Source organism: Pseudochaenichthys georgianus, chromosome 11 (genome assembly GCF_902827115.2).
Source record: "Pseudochaenichthys georgianus chromosome 11, fPseGeo1.2, whole genome shotgun sequence".
Lineage (NCBI taxonomy): Eukaryota > Metazoa > Chordata > Actinopteri > Perciformes > Channichthyidae > Pseudochaenichthys > Pseudochaenichthys georgianus.
Genome location: NC_047513.1, coordinates 8,053,661 through 8,080,893, shown reverse-complemented (window position 1 = coordinate 8,080,893; position 27,233 = coordinate 8,053,661). Strand labels below are relative to the sequence as shown.

Here is a 27,233-nt window from a genome sequence, read left to right as displayed (position 1 = left end):
TTCTATGACAAATAAATGATTTGGGTGTGTAATGACTGCTGACAGATTATCTGGTGATAAAGGCAAATGTAATTTCAAGTATCATAAGACTTATATATTGATTTAGGTTGGATTTTGTTGTTTTTAGTAGTCACTAATATGTGATTCATGTTTACAAAATACAGTAGGACAATTTAATATTTACCCGGTCATGACCATCTATAAGGAAATAGGAGGGGAGGGGAAAGATGCTAAAACTAATCTCTCTATTTTTGTGAGGAAAAACAAATAGATATTTTTTTAAAGGACCATTGTGACATTAGACTAAAAGCACATATCAACCACATGCAGTCCACCAACCTGCGCGCTCCTCTAAAGTCCTGAGCGGGGCGCTGACGCTCTGCAGGCGTTTGCTCAGCTCCTCCTTCAGGTACGGCTCGGCCACGATGCTGCTCAGCTCGCTGCAGAGCCTCTCCGCCTCGCCCAGCTCGCAGCGCCGCCTCTCCAGCTCAGAGCGGATCTCACCTGTCTCCTGCAGGCGGAGCTTTAGCGCCTCGGGCTGAGCGCTCAGCGAGGCCTGACCATCCAACCTCTCCCCCAGGGCAGAAACACTGGAGGAGAGCTCTCTGAGCAGGGCCTGGGCGGGAGAGGGGGGGGTTAGGAAATAAAGACAGAATAACATGAATCCATCCTGTAAGTCAATCTGACTTACCTGGTACTGTTCGCTGGTTCCTTGCGCCTGGTCGATGTGGTTTGACCTCTGGGTCAGTCGGTTGGTAAGCTCCTCCCACTGCTGGGAGATGGAGCCCAGCTCAGACCGCACCTCCGCCAGGTCCTTGGGGTCCTGAGCAGAGTCCCCAGTCTGGGAAAGGATTCCCTCCGCAGACTGGGTCAGCTGCTCAAACTGCGGCCGCCTCGTGTCAAACTCACGCAGCATGAACTGGGAGATAAACCAGGAGAGACTCAAATATTCATTTGAATTAAGTAAATATTTTAATCAAAAAGTACGTTTTTTGTTTGATAAATAAAAAATAGCATTTAGAAAAGCAGGGTTTTATTATTTTTAAGAAATTATTAAAATTAGGAATTGTATAAATCGAATACATTTTTTATATAAATGTAACAACTTTTTTTATACACTGCTAACTAAATATAACATAACTTTGTGGTTTGTAATTTAATGTACACATGTGTCTTGAAAATGTATAATATGTTCATACTATCAGCCGGAGTTCACGATTTAAGTGCATTTGAATGTCAAAATAAGAGTATGAAGGAGTATATGTTGTATTAACAGCCAAAGACATTAGCTTTTGTCATTATTCCGTTTTGTTTCTTGATGTATTTCTCCTTATGCTGGATTTTGTGTATGGATTACCACATTGTGTGTGTGTGTGTGTGTGTGTGTGTGTGTGTGTGTGCGTGCGTGTGTGTGTGTGTGCGTGCACATGAATGTTTTGTATCACTCGGTGTTATCCCTGTCTTCCATCACTAACCTGTGCTTGCTGCTTCTGTGTGTTCAGCATGTTGGGGTCGATGCTCAGGGGCCCCAGCACGCTCATCATCAGCTCCTTCTCCCTCAGCCAGGGGCCCAGCTGACTGGCCGCTGAGGCGAAGCTGCCCAGCCTATCAGCACACGTCTCCAGCTCCGTCTGTCTCTGCGCTGCCGTCTGATTGGCCGTCTGCCAGCGCGAGTCTGGGAGAGTAGTCAAGTGAGAGTGGGTTATGAAAAACGTTGCTGCACGTGTTTGTAATTGTTGGGGGTTATGAAAAATCAAGGGTAACATAAAATAATATCAATAATAGAGATGAAATCCAAGGTGAATCAATGTGTGGAAGAAAACTATTTAAATGATTTCACCCTTTGTCCCTCCTCCTAATTATTCTCTCCTTCTCCCACGATGACTCATTTTCTGGGCATCCATCAGTGTGTGTGTGTGTGTGTGTGTGTGTGTGTGTGTGTGTGTGTGTGTGTGTGTGTGTGTGTGTGTGTGTGTGTGTGTGTGTGTGTGTTCAGTCCAAATGGCTTAGATTCGATAATGCCTTTTCAGACATATAAAAGGCCCCCTTCTTGGATTTCACCTTAAATATTTCTGTCTTGGTTACATCATAGGCGGCTGGTAAAAATATCAGATATGCAAGACAAAAAGTATCTTTGAAAAGAACACTTCCCACTCTGTCCCTGGATTATATCGATTCCTTGGTTCCTCGCCATCTCTTGAAAAAGTATTTCAAATTCAGAGGCTCCATACCAACTTCTTTTTAACGGTGTTCAAAACACACCACAGTAAGAATACCTAATCTTGTTTTCATCTTTTCTCAGTTTTTAAACACATTTTCTTTTGCGCCTCAATTAAACTCCTTTTGTTTCCAGTGTTTTTTACATGGTAGTTTATTTCATTGGCAGTGCAGTCATCCGTTGCTGGAAGGCTGCAGCCATTCCTGCTGGAAGGCTGCAGCCATTCCTGCGTGATGGCTTTCTTGCTAGGAGCCAAACTTATTTGAAAGAGATATTCATCCTCTGCCAATATACCCTGGATTTTGCCCAACAAAAAAACAATCAACCTTTGTTTCAAATATGTCCATGCCCAGGTATAACCTAACAAAAGAACAATCAACCTTTATTTCAAATATTTTCATTACAAACTGCCAATAAGAAAATGAATTACAGGCAAGGCAGACATAACGTAACATAAGCTCACCGACTGTTTTCACTGAACATATTTCTCTAAATGGATGATTATTTAAATCCCTCAGGCCTCCCTTCTCTGTATCTGGGTTTTTCTTCATAATGGCTTCACAGGGTCTTTGACTTGTCCTGCAAAGTTTTCCTCAAAGCTGCCCCCCCATCATTTGACTCCAGGTTCTGTAAAGTACATCCCACCATCTTGTCAAACACCCTCATGTATGTGTGTCATCTTCAGCACACACCTATCTCCTGCAGCTGCTGCCTCCAGGTGTCGGCCTCAGGAGAATCTGGATTGTCAGCGATCAGTTTCCTCAGAGAGCTCTTCAGCTCCTCCACCTTCCCAGAGTGCTCTGCCAGCTCTGAGAGCAGAGCCTGGAGGACGGGAAGAAGACCGGCAGTTAAATACTGCATCTATTTCATATGACTTCATAACTGAGATGAGGCAAAGAGAGTCCTGAAGCGTGAGTTTAGCAGGAAAGACAATGTAATGTGTCCATGTCACTCTCCTGCAGATTTCATAGATGAAAATGGATTAAAAAAGCTACGTTTTAAAATAATTTATTCGGTTAAAAATAATTTCAATGTTTAAAGAAATGTTTAAACGGGTAAAGATTGTAATATATCTTATGTTTTATTTATTTATTTTTGAAAACCAAAAAAAAATAAAGACAGTTGCACCAATTAATAACATTAATATATTATAATATTGCAATCGTATATAATTGAATGATATACAATGAGTCCAAAACAGCTGAAGGACTAAAAAAAGAACGAACACAAATACTCTTAAGTACATACCGTGATCTTATTGCATGATTTTCATTGTTAGAGAAAAGCCCAATAGAGGGATCCGGTCCTACCTTGTTCTCCTGGGCCTGGGCGCGGACCACCTCCGGTTTGGAGGGGGAGGCGGCCTGTCCCTGTCTCAGGCTGCTCTCCCTGTCTGTCAGCCAGCTCTTCAGCTCCTCAGTGCCCTGCCTGGCCTTCTGCCTCAGCTCCAGAGACACCTCCTGTCTGCCCAGACGCTCCTTCAGATCCCCCCCCAGCGCCTCGTACTGACCGTTCACATCGGACACGGCTACCTGGAGCTCCGTCAGGTCTGAGGGCACAGTGAGGGAAAGGAGGACATGGATTAGCATATTGCTATTGAGATTAGCAGAGACACAAATAGATAGGTAATGTAAGAACAGTAAAGTCAACACATGTAGTACGGTAGGGTAATAAGCATGGATGGGTTGTGTGAGAATGGGCCCCTGGGCACAGAAACGCTCGAAGCCCCAAACCCAGGCTGCATGAACCAAGACCTCCAAACACAAAGACTCACAATTCGTGCCTTGTGTTAGTCGCTTAACATCTATGTTAGGTTTCTATGTGGTAGGTTTATGTATATTTGTAGTATTTTATTGCATCTCCTTGTGGTTATTGTTTGGAGTTGTTTGAGTTTTCCATCTCTTTGATTGTCTTGTGCAATTTTTCAAAGTTTTGCATCTACGTGTAGTCGTCTTGTGTGTCTTTTTGTAGTTTTGAAACGTTGATGTTGTCTTAAATGTCTTTGTAATCGTTATGTGTATGTGTCTTCTTAGCCATATTTTGAGTGTCAGGACCCCTGGGAGTGTGACCTGTAGGACAATCAGTGCTAATGCTAATAAGGTATACAGTTGAGCCTTCAGACAGCTAGCACATGTGAACAGGGCAATATTTATTTTGCATTGGAAAATGCCACAGACAGATATTTGCATGGCCAGACAGCTGATGGAGACAGGACAGTGCAAACAGAAAACAGTCATCATATAAGAGTCATCATATAAAGTGACGTGCAACATAACAGGAGCCAAACTCAATGAAGCTTTTGTTGTGCTCGTTTTGAGGAGGAACTAAAAGAGAAAGAGAGCAAGCGGGAGATCTCACCTTTACAGGTGTGGATGCCATTGACACTGCCGGGCCCTGCTGAGCCATTGATGTGAGGAAGACCTGGGAGGGACACGGCGGACTGAGACAGTGCTCAACAACACGTGTACAAGGTCATACAGAAAACAGGACCACAAGCGGTGGAACCAGACGACAGAAGTGATGCAGTCATGCATGATACCAATACACTTCAATTACATCAAAATGTAATGTGTGTATCAAATGTGTGAAATCTGCTTTGTGCTATTTGGCTTTCTCAAAATGTCGCCTTTAACTTTTTAATTAATTACAGAACACTAAAACAATTCTTAAGATTGGTGGCTTTGTTGCATTTGCCTGCAAAAAAGAAATACATATTATGACCGATGAAACTGTCACAGATGAGCTGTACCAAAACATTTGTTATTATAACAGAAGTAGTGATTCTAAATGCTCCTGCTCCCTTGTGTTCATATTTTGTTTTTCAGTTCTGTCTTTCTCTCCGGTCAAATCATTTTATAAACCCCTTGGTGATTGTTTTTCCTCCCACTTACATCATCTTGTAAAAAAGCCCTTATTATAAATAAGTCATTTAAACTGAGAGTTGAGGGTTTTATATGTTTGGCGTCTCGTACCAGTTTTGGTCTTAGGAGCGGTGATGTCGATGATGAGCGACTCCAGCTCAGAGCCCGTCTTGTTCAGATCCTGAACTCTTCCTCCCTGAGACTCCCAGTCATCCAGCAAGTCCTGGAGGCGAGATGTAATTTGCTGAGTCATTGTGGCTTAAGAACACATAATATAGTCGGGATTCAAACGGCATGTCGATGTTTGACTTTTCTTTTGAGTCATTTGTTATGAATGATGAGACACACCTTGAGCTGCTGGACTCTCCTCTGCAGGCTCTCCGTGTTGAGGTTGGCCTCTTTGGCCGCCAGCTGGTCCTGCCCTGTCTGGAGCCACCTGAGGAGGGAGCCGGAGAGCCCACGGAACTGCAGGAGCTGCTGCTCACAGGCCTGGAGGGCAGCAAACCTGTCGGAGGCAGACAGAGGAAGAGAGGACATGTTATAGAAAAAGAAAGAAAGAGAAGGTAGGAGGCAGTGATAGAGAGGATGAGGAGGAGTTACATAAAGTGGTAATATAGATCAAATAATCCATCCTACACTTTAACGCAACGTAAACCTATGTCTGTTAAAGTGTTTTATTGTTACATTGGTGAATACACGTGCCTTGACCTCACTCTCTCAGCCTCTAGCTGTGGTGGCAAAGTTCTGGTGGCCCGTAGACAGAACAGACGTATCATTATTGTGCTGCTATTTTCTCCCCTCAGGATTCAGGGCTGGGGCTCACACGAGTAGGCCGTCTATGGGATGGACAATGAGCCGTGTCCACGCTGCTTATATTAGCTCCGGGGCTTCACACAGATACAGGAGAGACACGGACACGCTGCACTGTTAAGAGTTTACAAGCTACACGTTATAAATGATAGATAAATGGTCACATTCCTCATCTCTTGCTATCTGTTCAGGATATATTTAAATATGTCCGTTAACAGCTAATAATAGTTATAGAATGAAATGCACCAGACTGATGGTATTTATAATTTCCCAGCCCCCCTCCTGGCAGGCTTCAAGTGGCTGAATCCACGTCACACAGGGTAGGCATGGCAACTGGTTCACTGTGAAGGCTACAGAATTAGAAAACAAATGGTGTAAATGCCAGCGGCGTGGTCTGTTCTCAGAGACACTCACAGGCATTTTTCATAAGTATCCTATCAAATCAAATCTTAAAGATTCGCTTCATCTGTCGCTTCAAGTTATTTTTGGTTGTCAGTCAAACTGGAGCTGGAGCTGGTCCTATTTTAACATCAAAAACTGCATAGCTGAATGATGTTGTGTTTGCTGCCCCCTTGTGTCATCTATGGCACAGTGCAGAAACCATAAGAAGGGGTGCTTCTTATAAATATTCCTTCAAATCACTCCCATTTGTATGTACAACCTTCATAGTGAGAAGTAGTTCCTACTGACAACACAACGTTAAGATCGCATTTTAATAATATTGATTTGAATGTAGGATTTTCTCTAGAAAATGGCAACAAAAAGGACCAACCCTTCCTCTGCAAGGTGAGGAAAATGTAATACTTCACATGTATGGCTGAATGATTTCAAAAAGGTGGTTCTTACGTGTTATCTTGTAAAAATGTTACCTTTGGTTGACATTGGCTTCCAGTTGGGTGAACTCATCTGACACTCCTTTGACATTATCCAATAAGTTGTGTGTGTTATTGAAAGCTTTTGATTGGCTGAGATCGGTGCCCAGGTTGCAGAAGGATTTCAGCTGACCGGCTTCCTGCTCCAGCTCAGACTTGACCTCCTGAGAAAAGACGGACAGCGTTGAATAGCAGTAGAACGTATCCACTTATCTCTCAGAGGCTCTTTGGTGTCAGACAGTTGAAGTGATATAACTGCTGACCTCGATGGTCTGCCTGTAGTCGTCCACGCTGCGCTCAGGCTGCCCCCCCGGGCTCAGGGCCTTCAGTCGGCTCTGGGTGAAGACCTGGAGGTCGGCCCCCAGCCGCTCGTAGCTCTCCAGGCGGGGCAGCAGCCCTTTGAGCTGGGCCTCGCTCTCCGCCTGGCGGCCCTGCGCTGCGGCGTAGCGCTGAGTCAGCTGGTCCAAAGAGCCCTGCAGGCCCGAGGCCGTGGAGGCGTCCGAGCTCTGCAGGAGCTTGGAGATGGAGTCTCGCGTTGCTTCCACGCTGCCCTGCCGGGACAGCAGCTCCTGGCGAAGTTTCTGGGTAAAGACGAGGAACAAATTCTATTTAGAACAACAATTAACAATAGATCAAAAGCATTCAACAGATTACAGCCATTCAGTTGAGAACTGTTTTGATTTTCTGTAGATGTTTAACAGATTATCCATATAGTATTTGAAACCTTAGGGAATACTTTAGTTGAGCTGGAATCACTCAACCTGTGGGTAAACACAAGCAATGATCTCATGTGCCGTTTCTTAAGTCAAAGTCAACTTTATTGTCAATCTTTCAGTTTGTGTGTACAGACCAGGTACAGACAGAGAGATCGAAATACTGTTGCCCACAATCCCGAATACAAAAATATGTATAAAATATGTACATCCTATATATACACAATCAACAGACACATTTATACATATGCACACATCAAGACATAAATAAAAGCACACGCCATAAATAAAAGTGTTTTACCATTAATACTAACACAGTTACAGTTCGACATAGTCACCGTGTTACTATGGTAACGTACAGTGTTGAGAGCGACATTTTTCCAAAGTTCTTGACTATATTTTTAGCTGTGTAAATAAAAGATAAACTCCTCGTATGATTATTTCATATATGTTTTAATATAAATAAATATACATTAGCTTTCAATGATAATGATAAGGCAAAAAGGATCAACCCCTCAAACATCGTGAATCTTATTTCAATTGCATTATCCGTTAATATAATCAATAATAAAATGTTGGTTTATTTTAGTTTGTATTGGATGATGACAAAGAATCTTTTAAACATCTACAGACAAAGTTGAATTGATTCATCTCATCCAAAAATGTGTTAAAATGCTGAAAATCCTATAGAACTTAGTAGCAGGTGGTCTAGCCCAAAGAAGTGTTCCCGATGACTTGAGGGAAACCCGTACCTGGTTCTGGGTCAGGGCGTCCTGCAGGGCCTGAGCGGTGGGCTCCACAGGGCCCGGGGTCAGAGGCAGTTTGTCCAGCCAGCCCAGCAGAGCCGTCAGACCCTCCTGCACGCTGACCGACTGCGCCACCGCCGTCTGCAGCTGCTCCGCCCGCTCCGACACAGAGGCAGAGAGCGAGCCAAACCTCTTCTCCAGGCCGTCTGGAGAGAAGGAGCGGCGAACATTAAACATGGCTCTGTCTGTGTCTCATTACTTACATGAATACAAAGATGAAAATAAAAAGATTGAATAGTGTTTCGGTGCATTGGTTGTCATCCTTTCTCCAGAACCAAAGCTGATTCTAAGTTGTGACTTGGCTCAATAATGGCATTTGTACATGAATGTATGAACACAGGGTAACTGAGTGTCTCACCTGCAGCACAGAGGATGTCCACAGCCTTCAGGGATGGAGACTCTTCAGTGCTGACCAGGTCTCTCCCGGCTCTCTTCACCTTCTCCAGCTGCACTGAGCGCTCAGCCAGCTCGTCCTGCAGCAGCTGAGGACAGAGAGCACACACTTGTTACTTTCATTAGCATTGGGGTTTCAGCTCTGGATGAAACTAGTTCCAAAAACAGAGTCTTTGGGCCCTTTTATAAATATCTTGATACGACTTGACTGTTCATTTTTTATATTTTTTTCAGTTTTGTTATATCAGGGCTATTATCTCTGTTGGGTTGTATTTGACAATCACATGTGAATGATATGTATAATTATCAAATGTGTAAGGGCTTTTGGATCATTCAAAGTGGTTCATATGAACTGGTTTTGGGCAGCGAGTTCTATGGGGTTTATTGGTTGGACATTTTTTTTTTTTTAAATAAAAAATACAAACAAAAAGAAAAGAATCCACACATCATTTCCATTTTACAATTTTAACCAAGACATTGATTTAAAAAAATGTCAGAACTCAACGTGATGTCGCGCCTAAAACAGATGACTCATTCATATTTTTCCGTAGTGTATGTGCTCTTTTTCTGCGCGTCTTTGTTCTCGCTTTGTGACTTGTTTATGTGAACGTTTATAATCCGTGCTTCACCTGCACTTGTCGTAGTGTGTCCTGCAAGTTCTTGGGGTCGGTGTCTCCGCTGGGCTTGGCTATGCTTTGGTGCTGTTCCTGAGTGCTGAGCCACGAGTGGAGGGACACCACCTCATCCTGGTACTGCTGGTACCTCTCCAGCAGGCCAGACAAACGGCCGCCCAACTCTGTTGACTGAACACACCAAAAAACGTTTCAAAGTGTGTCAAAGCCAAGAGAAAGCTGTGAGAAAGTCCTTCTTTGAGCACCATTCATACAAACGGCCAGCCTCCCTCACCTTTGTGTGCAGGCTGGTGTATCTGTGGTTGGCGTCCTGCAGCTTGTCAGTCACCAGCTGCTTGGTGCTGTCCAGAGCGGGGTCTGAACCCCCGACCTGCTCCAGAGCTCCTTGAACGGAGTCCAGAACCTTCTGACCCGAGATGGAGACGAAGCGCAGGTCCGCCTTGTGGCAGATTACATCCTCAGCAAGCTGGAAACACAGACACAGGTCAGATGGGGAAATGTGCAGGAGATCAATCAGGATAATGACATATTCATTCAAAGAAAAGGAAATGGAAAGCATAGTCATGACCAGCAGGTTGGTAGATCAGATGTTCTGGGAACGGATAGAAGCTGTTACAAATGTAATATCAGGGGACTTTTAAAAGGAAATGATCCAGAAGTGCTTTAGTGGAGTTTCTCAGACGAGAATGTGTGAACTGTAAATCACGGCATGTCAGAGCGTATGGAAACTGAGCGTGGAAACTCACCCTTCCATGGATAATTAGAGGTAAAAAAAGGGCAGTGTGTGTTTTCACTCAGCCGCACTCGGCTCACATGTAGAGAGACGTTTCTCTGCACATTTAGTTCAAAGCACCTGAAACCAGGCGCAGCCAATTTAACATCAAGCAGAGCCACAAAGTCTGGATTTTCAGAGTCTCAGCACAACATGCCCGACCAATAGGAGGGGGAGTAAGAGCAGCAGCAGTCTGAACCTGCAGGTAAGAGACATGCCAGTGTACAATACTATTATTAGGGCTTTGTACTGCAACTGAAGGCAATGCCAGATTGTGGCCGCCTTCTAATTTTACCGCAACATTTTAAACCAAAACAATGTTAGTTCTTGATCGTCTCTTTTCTCAATCTCATAGCAAGGTTCACGCTATTCTAGCAGTGCCTTTCTTTCTTCGGGGGTAAACCAAGGGTTATGTTCAAGCCAGATAAACATTTGATTTATTTTAAAGGAAAACGGTGCATTTTGTCAGACATGGGTGAACAGCTCCCCCTTGTGGGGAATCTTCAGGATGTTAAACAACAACGATACACTCGCACAGTTCTCTGAAGAGCTGAAATATAAAGAAAGATGAACTCATACAATGCATGGTTTATATTCCATTATGTTATTATTGCATGTACCTTCCTGTGCTCGTCCAGCCTGCCCTTCAGTCCTTGTGCATCAGTTTCTCCTTCCCCCAGGGAACGCAGCTCCTGCTCATTCTGTTCCAGCCAGGTACCCAGACCTCCGTGTTCTTGGAGGAACTTCGTCAGCTCGTCCTTCAGAGACTCAGACTTCCTCAGGCGGTCCTAGAATAAATAGTTACAGCATTAGCGGTCAGTTAACCATTAGCAAATATTAATACCATTTTAGCGATGCGCAAGGTGCGGTTGAAACAGGAAATCCAAGATCAGGGGGCATAAGTTCAGTCCTGAGGCCTCGCTGTGACTTTATGTGGAGTACCTGGCAGCTCTGCAGCCTCTCCTGGTGCTGGGCCTGCAGCTGATCCAGGGCGGCCCGGAGACGCTGCTTCTCCTCAGGAGGGACGGTGGAGTCCGGCTGGTCCAGAAGGGAGCGGGTGGACTGAGTGATCTGGAGCAGCTGAGCCTGTTGAGCCTGCAGCTGCTGCAGCTCATTCTGAGGGGGAGGTCAAAGGTCATTAGATGGTCATATGCAAGTTGAATGTGCTAAACACATGAACAGTAGAGATTCTAACCTGCAGCATCTCTGTGTGTGACATCACAGCGCCCTCTGGCTGTGAGAATGATGTGTCAGGCATGTCTCCAGATCCCACTCCTCTCCCGCCTGGTTGGTTGAGAGAAGATAACTCCTTCAACAGAGAGTCTATCTGGCCCTGAGTCTCCTGGAGATGCTCCTCGGCCTTAGCCTGAGGGAGAGGAGAGGAAGAGAGGATGAGTACAAAATAAGTCAACAAAGTGCCTCATACAACAATACATCTGTTTTTATAATTGGGCCGCTGTGTAGCCTGGTATGGCTAGCAACGCAAGTACTGGGTCTCGGTCCTCATTCAGGGGATCGCCGTTTGGGACTATTCAAAGATGTCATTCCTTCTGTCTACCCCCTTTCATCTGTCTCTTAAATCAAGGCACTGCTGGCCCGAAAACATATATTTAAAAAAAGAATAATACATAAAAATAAAAATAAATGCATTATTTGGGATTTGTTTTTAAGTGAAAAACAGAATCTGTGCACACTCAAGAGGCTCTTTGTGCACATTTAGTGCTGATGTGTGTGCAATTGTTTTTACAGTTGTATAATAAAATATATAACTTACAATAATAGTTTTATCATGTATAATCTTTTTTTTTCAAATATCCACGACTGATACTACTCAATATGTTCCCGCGTCCCTGAAGAAGCACCTCCACTTGAGCTCAACAATTAATCAGAGTTTAAATGAAATTACAATATTGACTAGTGCAATATCCAAATATTTTCATATTACTGAAATATTTGGTAAAGGCTAAATAAGTGTCGTCAACTATACTTTCCTTTTGAAATTCTTGACTTAATTCTCTCAGTTTTTCCTGTGTGCACAAGACCATGCAGTCTCCCATTTCAATTATTGAGGAAACTAAATATTTTTTTCTGTGGACCTTTCCCACGAACAAATATGAGACCACATTTGTGTGAAGATATTGGTAAAGCGAGCCCAATATTAAAAATAGTTTGTACTATGTATATACTCATCTATAACCTCTCTTCTTCTTACCCTCTGTGTGTTCTGCTGCACCGTGGTGCTGATGGCTGTGTCCAGCTCCGACATTGACGTGTCTGCTGAATCTTTGAGGGTGCTGTACTGCTCCTTCAGTCTGGTTAGCGCCCCCTGGAGGTTCCTCCTTTCCTCTGGGCTCAGACTCTCTCCTCGGTCTGCCAGGAGCTCCTCCACAGAGCGGATAGCCTCGGCAACAGCCTCCCCTTTGGCCTGGAGGTCCTTCTGTGATTCCTGGAGAAATGTTGATTCAGTCAAAGAAGAAATGATGTTCACGGAGCGAAAAACAAATGGTGCGTAGGATGTAAGTGCCCTTTATATTTTAGATGTGACGACGAAGGTTTCTTACCTTTAGTTTTTTCTGCTTCTCTTTCAAAACGTTCACGTCACCTGACTCTGCTCCACCTTTCTGACCGACCAATACGCTGGCAGCTCCGGCCAGCCACATGGTGAGGCCTTCTAGTTTCTGGGAGCATTCGGCCTTCTGCTGTTGAACCACCTGAGATGAAGAAACGAGGAAGAAAGGGGAACAAAAGACCAAGGAAAGAAAATGTGAGAAAAACTGATAATGATATGATTCTAATATAGGCAATTAACCCGGATCACGTTTTGCATGTTTGATCCAACCACCAGTTTTTCACACTTGGCACACTTGACCCCTAAGTCACAATTCTTGTGTTGAGCACACTTTGCCAAGCTTTGAGCAGTTTGTGTCCAGAGATCTCACACACACACACACGCACGCACACGCACGCGCGCGCACACACACACACACACACACACACACACACACACACACACACACACACACACACACACACACACACACACACACACACACACACACACACACACACACACACACACACACACACACACACACACACACACACACACACACACACACACACACACACACACACACACACACACACACACACACACACACACACACACACACACACGCACACACACGCACACACGTTGGTCAAGCAACAACAAACAATACAGAGAGAAGAGACACATATTTGTTTATTGGCTGTTTTTCCTCTTGCTCCTCACACACACACACTCAATGGGGAGACAAGAGGAAGAACATTGAAGCGCTGTAGCCTGCGAGGCTTTTCTGCTTTAAAATGTCTAGCCGTTACCGCCGTGACACACACGATTTCCTTCAGTGGCAATCTGGAACAGCAAGGCAAACAGGTTAATAAAACACACGTTATAGAGACATGCAGAGGAGCATAACAAGCTTGTTAAGTAGGAGTGACGGTGGTGATACTGTTCATGTGAAGTGGCAAAGCTTTTGCAAACAGATCAGCAGTGGGTTGCTATAGAGATATGAGTTGATGTGAGAAGGTTTAAGGTGATATTTAATGGTACTAAAGTTAAATTGTGACCACGATTAGCTTGTTTACATCAGCCTTCTAACGTCTTAAATTAGTTTAATTCCATAGAACGTGCATTATATTTTGTGTGAGAAAGCATGGCAAAAGTTCATAGCATGACAAATAAAGCTGTGAAATATACAATAAAAGCAGGATTCTAAATGTATTAGTGAGAAAAAGCTAAGAGTTTTAAACCAATACGACTCAATTATCCTTTTCCAAACCTCTCTCTCCCTTGCACTCTGCCTCTCTCTGTCCTTCTCCTCTTCTTTGACTCTCTCCCTGCGCTGCCGCTCCTCCTCCCTCCCCCTCTGGAGGGAGAGGGCATCTGCCCAGGCCTGAGCTTGTCCTGAGGCCAGGTGGAAGGCCCTCTGCAGCTGCTGCAGCTGACCCAGGAGCTGCCGGCTCTGCTCGGGGGCCAGGTCCTGGGCCCGCTCTGAGATGAACACCTGGATGTCAAAGGCAGTGCTGTTGACCTCACTGGAGCGAGCCGTCAGAGAGGCCTGGAGCTCCTTAAAGAAAAGAGACATGAAAGAGTGAAATGCAGTTCAAACATTTATTCGGTTTTTTCGTACGCTGAGCTAGAAATCTTCCCTTCAGTAGCACTTACACACACCAACTTTTCCAGTTTGTTCATAAAGGATTCAAAGCATGATTTATTTATTCCCGTATTTCTAAAAACTTAGCAGAAATTGATTTGTTTCATGGCTATTTATTGATATATGGAGGTATACAAATATTGTGGGCGGTGGTGGCGAAGTCGATAGAGACTTGGCTTGGCAAATGGAAGGTCACCAGTTCAAGTCCCGGTAAGACCAAGTGCTACCGAGGTGTCCCTGAGCAAGGCACCGTTCCCCACACTGCTCCCCGGGCGCCGTTCAAAATGGCAGCACACTGCTCCTAACACTAGGATGGGTCAAATGCAGAGAAACAATTTCCCCACGAGGGATTAATAAAAGTCCATCTTATCTTATCTTAAAAGGAGATATCCAAAATGTACTCTTTGAAAACCTTTGATTTAATACGTTAACAAAAACAAACAATACGATTTTGAGCCTTGCTTTGTCCAATGTTCTGAATTCTCTTCGGTAATGTAAGGACATTAGCACACATCTAACAAGAGAATGCCTCATTTGCATAATAAACCATAATATTTCAGAAAACTTGTAGTTAAAAAATAACTCTATTAAGGTAAGTAATCAACTTAGAAAGTTACAGGACGATAGCTTTTAGTTTACTTTATTGACCTGTCATGGTGTCACCTCAACCTCAAATTGCTTTTCATTTAATTGAATGTAGTCTGATTAGCATTAAGGAATAGTTTTGCAACACTGACTTAGCCTTTCAAGTGTAAAAAAACATTTGGGTCATAATACCATTTAAAAAGGAAGACTAAACATTTACTTCGGATCGCAGAACTTGCCTTGCAGAGATTCAGCTGCTGTGTTCGCTGATCACCATGATCTTCTTTCTCTGCCGTCTCCATTTTGTCCATCCCCGCCATTCCACCACTCATCTGAGCCTCCGTCTCCCTCAACCAAGAGAGCAGATTCTCCACTCGTCCCCCCAGGGACTTCTGCTCAGCTGTTACTGCCTCCTGAGAAACGCCAGGGTGAATCAAATCACACATCTTCACTTAAGAAATGAAGTTCTTCTAGAACCAAAAACCATAATCCTTCGAAAAAACCTATGGCTATTACTTAAGAATAATGTACAACAAATAAGCACCTAATCTGGTTTACTCAAGACCGATATTTGTACCTTATATGAGTTTCTATGGTCTCGTAGACTTTGCAGAATGCCCTCAGAAAGTGCCCTGGCAGACTCATACCCACGGGCCAGGCTCCGCCCATCCTTCTCCAGAGCCAATAGGAGCTGCGGAGGAACGTCTTTAGGTCGGGGCTTCAACAGTTCTTCAGCAGCCTCCACCTGTTTGGTGACTGCAGGCTCCAAGTCACGCAACTCAAGGTCCAGAGTCTGAGAGGCAGATTAGGAAAAGAAAACAAAAGTTTTCTTGATGCCGTTTGCTAAGAGGCTTTAATCCTTCAATCCACTTTGTTGTCAAGGAACAAAGTACACAACTGAAACTGCAAAATAATTAAAGTGTCAAACATGTACAATTATGTTGGTTGGCATCACATTAATATGACGGCACATCTCTATCAGGTAAGTATGCTCATTCTTTTACCTCAGTCTGTGTGATGATGTCATCCAAGGCGATAAGGCTGCGGCCAACAGACTGCTGCTGCTGCTGCTTGAGTCGCACCTCGATGTGTCTTACCATGGACACCAGGGCTACAATCTGCTGGTCATGCTCCAAGCACTCTTGCCGCATCAATGATGACTGTGGAAAAAGAAAACATACAATAAAACACTATTAAAAGTGTATACATTTAAGCAGCAGAAAGTTCCCTCTACAGTAATCCATATAGTTTACAAAACATTAGCTTCTTCCAGTGTTTGGATCCTTTAACTTTACGTTCAAGGATGTTTAGTTTCCACCCTGATCCAAGAGGCTTTTTAAGCAGTTTGTTTCACTTAAGTAGTAAGATAATGTTCTCAACACATAAAGGAAGTCTTTAATGTTCAATTTATCAGAAATATTCACATTCCAAATCACAACATTTGGAGATGCATTGTTTGGACTGGACAAAAGCAGTATGGGAAATGTAGTTGAGTATTAATTACATTAGAGTCTAACATGTAGTAGAGTAGTAGTCTAATATTGCATAATAAAATGGAAATACTCAATGAAAGAACCTCTAATGTGTACTTAAATAAACATACTGTACTTAAATTCTACCAGTGGCTATCTTACCTTGCCGGTCATGGATGTCGCCCCTTCTTTTTTGGCCACTATCTCTCGGCTTTCACTGACATCGTGCCCTCCTTCTCCCCGACTCTCAGAGGCTGAGTCAGACCCAGGGACTCCAAGAGATTCAGACTCTGTTGAAGCATCTTCTGAGGGTGCTGATTCTTTAGACTCAAGATGTTGCTGTTGTTCTTTTAGAGTGTTTGATTCTGGAACATTGCTGCCATCAACTCCAGGTGGTTGGTGCCTTCTCTTCTTTCTGCTTTTCCCTACCGTTTTATCTGGTTGTGTGCCAAGGACCACCGATTGACTTGGGGGTTGAATGTCTAGTTTGCATGCAACAGCTTTTTGAGTCATGTCTATGGATTTGCCAGCAATGTTGGTTTCTGAGTGGGATTCTTTTGTACCTATAGATGTAACCCCTGCCGATTGTGTTTGTTCCTTGACGTTAGGATCGAGTTCTTCTGATTTACATAAATATGTGGGACTGTGTTGACTCGTCTTAGCTGCTTTACCGTGAATTAAAGAGGTCCTCACGTCATTTGCCTCATCACCACCTGAGGGTCTAGTGAGATCACTGGCCGACTGACGACCAGTTTGTTTGTCCATCCCCAGTTCTGCTGTTAAGTCATCTAAATCTGATATAGCCATTGCAGATTGTGTGGTAGTTTGCGTCACCTCAGAATCCACTTTTCCATCAGGCAGTACCTTCTCAGTATCCGCCTCTGTCACTTTAGGAATCTTGGACTTCTTGTTCTTCTTTCTTCGCTTGCTTTGCAGAGTTTCTTTGGACTGGACTGATGGAGCAGTATTAATATCTCCTTCTCCAAAACGGCTGCCCTCCTCTCCCTTAGTTGAAGAAGCTTCACAAAGTTGGGTATCCTCCTTGTCAAAAATGTTCTCTACCGTCTCATCCTCTGTGATCATCTTCTCTCCTGCACTCTCGTTCGGTGAACCGTCGGTTCTCTTGACACCATCATCTCCGACGCCATGACTCTCCACTAAATCAGCTTTAGTTGGTTGAGTCTTTCCTTGACTCCCCACCTCCTTGCGTAGTGCCTGCAGCTCCTCTGCAGCCTGCTTTTCACTAACTCCTTTTTCAAACACCTTTTTAAGAATGCTCTCTTTGGCTTTCATTAGCAAGGCTGCTTTCTCGCTGTTTGCTAGAGTAGATTTCTGCGGCAATTCTTGCTCCTTTCCTTTCTTGACCTCCTGACTGCTCTCTGGTTGTTCTGGTTTCGGAGAGACTGACACCCTATTTCCACTCTCCTCTTTCATATCAGCCTTTTCTGCACCCTTTGATAATGTCTTTTTTAATGTATCCTTCTCTGCCTCAATAGTATTGTCTGTGGATTGCTGAGTGGCTGGAACTGATTCCTGTTCCTGTTTAACCAAATCCTTTTCAGATTCAATCTGTTCACCTATCTTTGATTCACTTTCTACATTGGAAGGCCCAGTAGAATCTGACGGACCATGAATCTTTGATTTCTCACATTTGTCTTGTGTTGCAAGCTTATCTGAGACAATGTCAGCGGTGTCAGGACGCCCTTGGATATGTGTATCATCTTGATGAAGTTGAGAAGACTGTTTCATCTCTCGAGCGTGTGTGTCTCTCTCTGCTTCTTTGCCCTTTCCATTCTTTTTATTCTTCCTTTTTTTCTTGCTTTTGCTTTCTGTGTCTTTGGACGGAGAGGTCAACCGGTCTGACTGCTCAGCATCAGGGCTGCATTCCATGTCTACTGGCTTGTCTTTCTCTACTTGTTTAACCTTCTTATCTACAACTTCATCTCTCTTTATCGCCACACCACTCTTTCTGTAATCCTCTTCACTCAATGTTGGTACTTCAATTACATCTTTGCTTTCCCTGTTATCTCTAACCTCTGCTGGCAGGTTTCCATCTTCAGAACCACGATTAATCATTGATGTGCTCTCGTTATTGGGTCTACTCTTCTTTCCCCCTACTTCCACAGGTTCACCATCTGACTTTGAAACAGCAGCACCTTTTATGACCTCTGCCCGTGAGGTTTTGTCAATATCACGGTCATGTGCCTGAATGGTTTCAACAGAATCTCTAAAAACGTTTTCCTTTTGTTTATCACGAGTCTCACTCGCACCTGTTTGCATACTTTTCTGATTAGGAAGAGGCATTGATTGTTTGATGTTTGTCTGTGGTACAATCTCTTCTATGGCTTCCTGTATTCTTTTCTCAACATTAGTTGCAAACTTACACAAGAGGTCTATGGATTGGTCTGGCTCAATTGAAGCTGCTTCTTCCACAGACACTGGCACCTTTTCTTCTTCTGTAGAAGGTTGGTTAAGCAGCGACTGATCTGGTACTACAGATGTGGATGTCTTTCCATTGTCCTGTGCAATTCCTAAACCTTGCTTTGAAAATTGAGATTTTGAAGGCCCCTCAGTTTTTACGCACGACCACTTTGCTGGACTATCAGGGCTTGACACTGACAATATAACAGCAGGGCTGTATGCACCACTTGATGAGGTAACAGGTGTATCACTACCGTCATTACCCTTGAGTGCAAAAGAAGCCAATCTCTCCTGAATCTCTGAAGCTACGTCATTAGGTATCAGTCGTTTCGCAATGGCCTCGTTGAGAGAAGAGACGCGTTGTCCAGTTGCAGGATCAACCAAGCCTCCTTTCAAAAACTGGTTGGTGGCAATTGTTCTGACCATACTGTCTTCAATGAAACCTCTTTCACAGGCTTCATATAGGGGAAGCCTATCTCCAGTTCTGATATCAATGATCCCTCCACTGTCTGCCTGGCTTTGAAGCAGCCTCAATGCGGGAACCGGGTCAACCTTTTTTGACGCAACGGCCTCAGGAAGGGTCAAGCGGTCTCCTGTTTCCTCATCTGGAACACCTCTGAATGGTTTCACCTCCAAGAAACGTTTGCCTGTTTCAATATCTATTTTACCCTGGTTTACAAGCTCTGAATAAGGCACAATGCGTGCAGTTTCAGGGTCAAGCACCCCTTGTGCTACAGCAGGAGAAGCCATGGTTTCACTAGCAATATTCTCATCTAAAAGACCCATAGAAACAGCCTCTGTCAATGTCAGTTTACATCCAGACTCAGGGTCTAAAATGGCTCCTGTTGATGCCTGGAACAGTACAGCTTCTGGGTGGGATGAAGGGCTGACTTTTCCTTGGTAGACCCACTCTAGTTCTTCCAGCCCAGGAGCAATGGACCGATCCACCAAACCTCTATGGACAGCATCAGGGACTGAAAGCCTCACACCGGAAGCATGATGTATTACACCACCCTCAGCCACCTGCCTTGCCAACACTTGATAAACATCCTCAGATCTAATTAACCCTTTCTGGATTGCCTGCTCGAGAGGCACTGGAGACTTGGACTCTGGGTCAATAATACCTTCCATCTGTAGCTGTAAACTGGCTTTAGTAAGGGTTTTTGTTGAATCTGAATCCTTTCCTTTGTAAGCCCTCTCTAGTGCAACCAGTTCTTCTCTTTGGCCCTCCTCAATCAATCCCAGTGTTGCTGCTAGAGTGACAGAGACTTTTTTATCCCTATGAAGGTCAACAATCCCTCCAGACGCCACCTGGGCTTCTAGAAGTCGAGCAGCAGTGTTGTGATCAATCAGCCCTACTTGAGCAGCCTCGCTTACTCCGCGGATCTGCCTTTGTTCTACATCCACAACCCCTGAAAGGGTCTTATCTGACTTCAGGACACTCCACATTAGATCTTCATCTAGTAAACCCTCCTGCATGACATCTTCCATGCTAAGTGACTCACAGCTGCTAGCATCTAGAAAACCTCCAAACAGACCTGCATGCGCCATTAATTTAACTGCCGTGTGACCAGGAAGGACACCCTGTGCTACTGCCTCATCTGGGAGAAGCTTTTCCCCTTCCTCTGTCATCAGACCTCCCTGTTTGAGCTGGAGGACTAACTTTGCCAATTCAGCATCCTCCCCTTCCATCTCCCCTGCTGAATCTTTATCAAACTCTTTAGCATGCTTTGAGTCAGTCGCTTGTTTAGGAATTGTTATACTTAGTTTAATCCTTTCTGATTCAGTCAGGGAATATTTTAAATCTTTCTCATAGTCAGATTGTTTTGGTTTAACATCTTCATGTGTTTTTGCTTCCGGTTGGATTTGTTCTTTCAATGTTTTGAGTGGTTCTGTAGCTACTGTTGAGGGTGTACTAGTCTTTTGACCATCCGTGTCCCTTGGTTTGAACACCATTGCTTCAAGCTCATTTGGACCTTTAATATTTTTAGCTGAAGCCATCAAAGCTTCATGATCAGACATTTCTTTCTTTTGAGCTTTAACTTTTGCATTTGTATCCACACGCTTTTCATTTGTTGCTGCTAAACCACTCCCATCAACAACTGGTGGTTTGTGGAGCAATTTATTGTCATTCTTTCCATTATACCTTTCTTCTAGACTTCCTGTACTAATTATCACAGCTTTTTCGTTCTTGGCTACATCAGAACTTCCTTCTTCAAACTCAGCGTGTTTCAAACTCCCCCCTTTATCTGCTGAACTGAACTTACTCTCCATTTGCAGCTTCCCAGTTTCATCTGTGGTCAACGTGCGTGGCTTAACTGTACTTTCATATACAGAGTCTCCAGCAACCAGTTGAGTAGCTTTGACCAACTCTACCAACTCTGGGTCAAGCAGCACCAATCGATTTCCAGAATGGGCATCCACATAGCTGTGAGTCATAAGGTGAAGCAGAAGATTTTGTTTTGCTTGCTCTTCAGGATTCATTCCGCGTTTAAGTGCTGTTTCCAAGTAAACACCTGAAGGAGAGGTTGAAGGTGTTGGAGATGATGGAGGTGGAGAGGAGCTTGTGGAACCCCAGCTCAAGCGGTTTAGAGATGGGGTACCCGACTGGTTCATGCTCGAAAGAACATCTGGGATGTGGATGTCCTTGAGAAAACTGACCACACTTGGCTCAAGGGCCTCTTCAGCAGCCTGATTTAGGGGAAGGACCTGGAGGTTTTCAGGGTTGTACAAGGCCCCAATGGCATGTCGCTTCCTTAAGATGTTTCTAGAAAGCTCTCCTGAGATAACTCCTTGTTGAATAGCTTCAACAATTGGCAGGATTTCTCCGGATTCAGGCCTGAGTATACCCATGAAAGCCCAAAGAGACTCAAGGACTAATAGAGCCAAGTGAGGAGAGAGAAGATCCCTGTGAATGCTCTCTTCCAAACTCAGCCGTTCTCCATTGTAAGGGTCTATAATTCCCCCATTTTGCAACTGGCGTGCTAACATGGCACAGGCTAGATCCTGGTCCATAAGTCCATGGCGAACAGCCTCATCAATTGTCATCCTGTGGCCAGATCGTGGGTCAGAAATACCACCGCCAAGGAGTTGAGCTTCAAGAAGTCGTACAGTTAATTTCCGATCAATCAGACCTTCCTGGACTGCACGGAATATGCCAACTTTTGTTCCAGTACGGAGGCAAACAGTGCCTCCGGGTTGCTGTTTGACAGGGAGTAGAAGGAGACCAGGGTGGTCGTCACAGACACAGCGCTGTTGAAGCTCATTCAGATTTAATTGTTCTGCTGTGTTTGGATCGATCAGCTCTTTATTATGTTGCCTTAACTGGAGTTTGGAAAGGGTTCTAGAAGTCAAAAGTCTCTTTTCGTCCGCTTGCTCCAAACTCATGAGATCTCCAACTGAGTTTCTCAGGCCTCCAGTGTTTAACTGGAGTTCTAAAATGCGAAGTCCCACATCCTCTCTGATGAGCCCAAACTCGATGGCTGTGGCAACTGGCAACACAATTTGTGTTCGGTCATCTGGAGACTTAGTATTTTCCACCAACAGCAAGGCAGTTTCTAGCTCAGAAAGGGATTGTCGATAATGGGTGTCAATTAGACCTTGAGCTAGACCTTGTTCCAGTGAAAGATTGAGAGGGGAGTCAGGCTTAAGGAGCCCACCCATAATGAGCTGGGCCTCCAACAGTACATGGCAGGTGTCCTGGTCAATAAGGCCTCGTTGGGCTGCTTTGAACACTGGGAATGTTTCCACTGTTCCCAAGTCAATAACTCCAGCAATGGCACTCTGGTTCTAAAAGAATAAAGAAAAACGGAATTCGAGTTGACATTCATTGTTCTATGAGCAATGTGTTATGACAACTTAAGACAGCCTATGTACTATATTATGTTACACATTTATTATACAGAATTAAATTATATATTATGAAGATAATTAGATGGTAGAATCAGAAAAAGTAAGAAAACCCACAACCATTTGCCACAAAAGCATAAAAAAGGATAAAGTATGTATATGTGGCAAGATACTTATGAGTACATTTTACAGGAATCTGAATGTTTGTCCCAGTATTTGCATATCTTTTTTATATTAAGAAGCACTCTAATACTTACCACTGCTATTCTAACACAAGCACTAAGCATGCAACAAAGCAACTAGAAACAAAAAAGGCAGAAAAATACCGCAATATTCAGAAGTACAGTAGAATAGAATTGTGAAAAAAACGTACATGCAACGGTAAGAGAGAAAGCGAGCACTACTTACTGTGAGGGCTTGTCCCGTGGCACACACATTAGTGGGCCAGCTTATGACTCGGCAGAGCGAGGCGCGACAGGTGAGAAGCTGGTTGTTAGCATTCGGCATGCCACTCGTCATTATGACTCCTATCCCTGCACTGACACTAAAACCTCCTGATGACTTGAATTTTGACTAGAAGAGCCTCAAAAGAAATAATTATGGCACATTGGAACTGCCAAAAGCCAAATTGTCTATATGACAATATATCCCAACAAACACAATTTGGAATGTATGTTTTCCTCTTCAGTTGCACAGACGCTGGATACTGTTATTGGAATTAAACGATGAATCACATTAGATTGTGCTGTACACAGATTATGGTGTGATTTAACGTCACTGAAAAGTAAACTGATCTGCAGATTAAGCGTGTTTATAAATGTCTAGCTTTCGTTTCCACATCTCATTCTGATCCTTGGCTGAGACCTCAGACGTCGACACTTCCCTTTCGGCTGCTGTTAGTGGTTTTTAAGCAAAATGCTGGTTGAAAGTTTCACACATTAATAGTATGCATTAGAAAAAACACAAACAATCTCATTCACACACACACACTCTTGTGATCTGGACACAACATGCTCAAATGGTGAAGTTTTTTTTTTGCATAGCTGGCCTCTGGTGCACACTGTAAAGGGATTTTTTTTGTGAGTATTTTTTATCACATACATGTTCCCGGTAAAAACAACGTTCACATAATCCATTATACGGTGCAGCTGTCCGGACATATGAATCATCATCATTGGATTGCTTGAAACCTGAAATTCTCACACACATTTAAACCTTTGTTGACCGATGTTGGATGCAACACATTAAATAAGCCAGGAGAGACAAACTGAAAACTGACTGGGGATGTGTGATTGTACATGCTGGTAAAAATAAATACTAAAATGTAATGCTTTTACTTTATGAAGTGGCATAATTTAACCACAACATAAAGAAAAGTAGCATGATACTATGTTGAGGCTAAAGAAAAGTAAGGGAAACATAAAAGTGCATCTCATTTCTAACCAAAACAATTCTAATGATGGATCTACAAAAAGCTTCTAGCTAACTGCTAGCATGACTTGGCAGCACTGCTCCAGTGCGGCACCAGTGAGGCCATGTATTAATCATGTTAGCAGTTCAGCAGATGGGTTTTCTGATGATAATGACGATGATGAGGATGAAGATGACAACAACTGGGGTGGTATAGGACAGGTAATGAAATGACTGCAGGCTTTGAGCGAAACACTCCATGCTAAGGCCCAATTCAGACAGTGCTATCCAGTGCATTTTTTTTCTTTATGTATTTTTTTTTATATCTACTCCTTGATGACGAAAAAAGAGGTCAAACTAAAGTGCCAGAAATATAAATTACTATTTATAATCATCTGAATACACGTCTGAAAAGGGTCTGTGATGTATGTTAAACCAAACCAAGTCAATGAGTGAGATTTGTCAATAGTGGTGATGTTTTTCAAAATGCTCAGTGAACACACAACATGCTGTACGACACACACACACTCTTGCTGGCCCACAGTTGAACTCGCGTTTAGCTTGCAAGCATATTCATATTTACATTTTGAAAAGCTTACGAAACCCTTGAAAATAACATTATTGTCACAAATCGGCAGTCGAACTTGGCCCGTCCCTCCAACCAATTTACCTTTCTCTCCTCCTCTTTGGCCAGTTGCTGCTCCAGCTGCTGCAGCTGCTGGGTGGAGCTGGTGCACAGCTGGTTGTAGGTGGACGTCAGCTCGTCCAGCTGAGCCTCCACATGAGCGCACTCCTCTGGGGACAGCCTGGAGAGCACACAGGGGGAGGTTAGAGCGTGTGGGATTTAGGTGTTGTTTATTGTGTGACAATGTGAAGATTTCACACAGTACCTTTGACAAATATTTCATTATAAGGTCAACCATTAGAGTTTTTTCTAGAAACACAAATGTGTAGGAACTTTTCTAAGTGAAATCCTTGTAAAAGAAACTCTAGATAATCTGAAACCTACAATTTGTTTTAAAAAATAAAAAATAAAAGCTAAAAAATTAATTTCAGTCTATAAATATGACTGTAAACAACTTTATATTCCCCAGTTTCCCTTGATCCTTCATTTAAGTCCTAACATTTACCAAACTTGAATACAAATATCAAGGGTCTGACATCTTAATTCAGAATGTCCATGACAGGCAGCTACATGAGCATGCACTGTTGGGATAGTTTGTGAGTGTCCACGTGTTTTGCTAGATTGAAGGACACAGGGAATGTCAAACAGTAAGTGAATGAGTTGTCGGTGCAATGTGTGTGTCCATGTGTGTGTGATCCAAACTTACTTGCTGGCCTGTTTTGACAGCAGGAAGACTTGAGTGCTCCTTATGGCTTCTGCCACTTCATCTTTCTTGGCTGCCAGCTGTTCACTGATGGCCTTCAGAAGAACACAAAGGCACGATGCACTTAGTACAAAACAACTTGGATCAACTGCCATTTTAACATGTACGCTAAACAGCTAAATATATTGTACTAACAAGGAAACACTATCCTTTCAACTTATTTACTAAAAGGCTTTGTTGGGTAATGAAGTCTGAAATTAAATGAATATAATGCATAAATGATTGATTTCTTTAGTAAGGAGTTGTAATAATCAGGATAATGCCAGTCTTCATTGCGAAATGAACCCAGCAGGTGTCCTGCTCAGCGTGCGGGGAACCATTATGCGTTGGCTCGCAAAAATGCTAATTGTCTGAAGAATAATGTGTATAATATATGATAACAAGAATATGATGATACAAATGAACAAGCTTATCGGTGTACCTGCTGAGCAGCAAGTGAGGACTCTGCGTTGGGGCCCCCGGTCCGTCCCTGGAGGCCCTTGACAAAGCCCAGCAGGTCGGAAACCTGCCCAACCCTCGCCTGCTTCTCCTCCTCCACCTCTTTCTGCTCAGAATAAAAACATTTACTTACAAGATAAATAATGGAACTTTTTTTTCCTGTCACTATTAAACAGAAAGTATTGTTGTTTTAAAGCTTCAGTGATTTGATATGACAAAAAAAGCAAGAGAGGGAGATATAGTGAAACAAAGTCCCACCTCTTCTTCTTCTATTCTTCTCAAAGCATCGCTGATGTACTTCACATGCTGCGTTGTCAAGGTGACCAAGGCTGTGTAACGTGTGCGCAAGTCCATGAACTGCAGAGAAACATCCAGAAACAATTACAAGGGATCTGTGATGGACTGGATACGATTCTTTGTCCTAATATTCAATAGTGTAGCCATATCAATAACATCTGAACGTCCAGCCTCACCTCATGTGTGATGGCGTCAGATGAAGAGTGCATCCTCCTCCTCTTCACAGGGGATTTTTGTGTAGATTCTACAAAGGCTCTGTAGGTCATCAGCTGCAGCTCATAATCCTACAGACATGGTGGGACATGAGTCAGTCAAATAGTGGCTAGGCAACCATCATTTACAAGAGAAAGTGTAACATTGCTTCAAATATATATAACTTTGTATGTATTCACAGTCACACATTTCATTCTTGTAGACAACAGTGAAGTGAAGGAAAAACTAGGAAACCATTTTTTTTTTATCAATTATATAAAAATAAGGCAAACGTATATATATAAAAAAAAAAATTGAAATAAATATAACATATTTCAATATTTTGTAAAGTGACACTCAGATATTTGACACACAAACAGAAAGAGTCTCTGACCTTCACTGAGGTGCAGTACTGTTTGGAGTGAGTCTGGCACTCGTCTAGTTTGGTCTGGTTCTGTTCAATCTCAGCTACTAATGCCTAAAGAAGCCAAAACAAATCAGGACATTTATACAAGACTGTTGGGTACAATGTGTCAGTTTCAAAAGTAATCGGTGGTACTGACCGTCTGCTGGGCCAGCTGTTCTGACAGCGCCTTGCTGTCCGTCTGTCCAGGTTGGGTGTTTTCTTGTCTCTTTGTCGTTTCTTCGATCCAGTTGATGAGAGCAGAGTGTCCGTCTCTGTACTGCTGCAGGGCCGAGCCCACTGACTCCAGATCTGTCCGTCTGCAATGAGAACACATGGATTGTCAGGAAATGTAACACACAGACAGACATGTTTATTGTACATATAAATATAAGCTTTTGTTCTGTTATCTCAATATTTACTGATAATTATACTTGGTAGTGATGGGAGGATTTTGTTTGTAGATACAAAAACACTAAATAAGTTGTTCCTGGTGAATTTG

General features: G+C 43.4%; 1 protein-coding gene across 1 annotated transcript in view; it reads right to left on the bottom strand.

Annotated features, from left to right (window-relative positions):
• LOC117455659 (microtubule-actin cross-linking factor 1, isoforms 1/2/3/4/5-like) overlaps positions 1–27,233 on the bottom strand; it is a 256,966-nt gene that overhangs the window by 70,778 nt on the left and 158,955 nt on the right. Inside the window, exons 30-60 of the mRNA XM_071204800.1 lie at positions 26,892–27,051; positions 26,723–26,806; positions 26,313–26,420; positions 26,098–26,196; positions 25,823–25,945; positions 25,345–25,436; positions 24,684–24,819; positions 16,496–22,543; positions 15,866–16,021; positions 15,439–15,654; positions 15,101–15,274; positions 13,902–14,189; positions 12,639–12,788; positions 12,290–12,523; positions 11,273–11,443; positions 11,020–11,193; positions 10,698–10,865; positions 9,580–9,771; positions 9,303–9,476; positions 8,639–8,762; positions 8,227–8,426; positions 7,025–7,342; positions 6,759–6,925; positions 5,428–5,584; positions 5,191–5,302; positions 4,577–4,639; positions 3,529–3,767; positions 2,911–3,040; positions 1,476–1,675; positions 692–919; positions 340–616 (exon numbers count right to left, since the gene is read on the bottom strand). Of these exons, the coding sequence (XP_071060901.1) occupies positions 340–616; positions 692–919; positions 1,476–1,675; positions 2,911–3,040; positions 3,529–3,767; positions 4,577–4,639; positions 5,191–5,302; positions 5,428–5,584; positions 6,759–6,925; positions 7,025–7,342; positions 8,227–8,426; positions 8,639–8,762; positions 9,303–9,476; positions 9,580–9,771; positions 10,698–10,865; positions 11,020–11,193; positions 11,273–11,443; positions 12,290–12,523; positions 12,639–12,788; positions 13,902–14,189; positions 15,101–15,274; positions 15,439–15,654; positions 15,866–16,021; positions 16,496–22,543; positions 24,684–24,819; positions 25,345–25,436; positions 25,823–25,945; positions 26,098–26,196; positions 26,313–26,420; positions 26,723–26,806; positions 26,892–27,051 (11,162 nt within the window). The remainder of the gene's footprint in view (positions 1–339; positions 617–691; positions 920–1,475; positions 1,676–2,910; positions 3,041–3,528; positions 3,768–4,576; positions 4,640–5,190; positions 5,303–5,427; positions 5,585–6,758; positions 6,926–7,024; positions 7,343–8,226; positions 8,427–8,638; positions 8,763–9,302; positions 9,477–9,579; positions 9,772–10,697; positions 10,866–11,019; positions 11,194–11,272; positions 11,444–12,289; positions 12,524–12,638; positions 12,789–13,901; positions 14,190–15,100; positions 15,275–15,438; positions 15,655–15,865; positions 16,022–16,495; positions 22,544–24,683; positions 24,820–25,344; positions 25,437–25,822; positions 25,946–26,097; positions 26,197–26,312; positions 26,421–26,722; positions 26,807–26,891; positions 27,052–27,233) is intronic.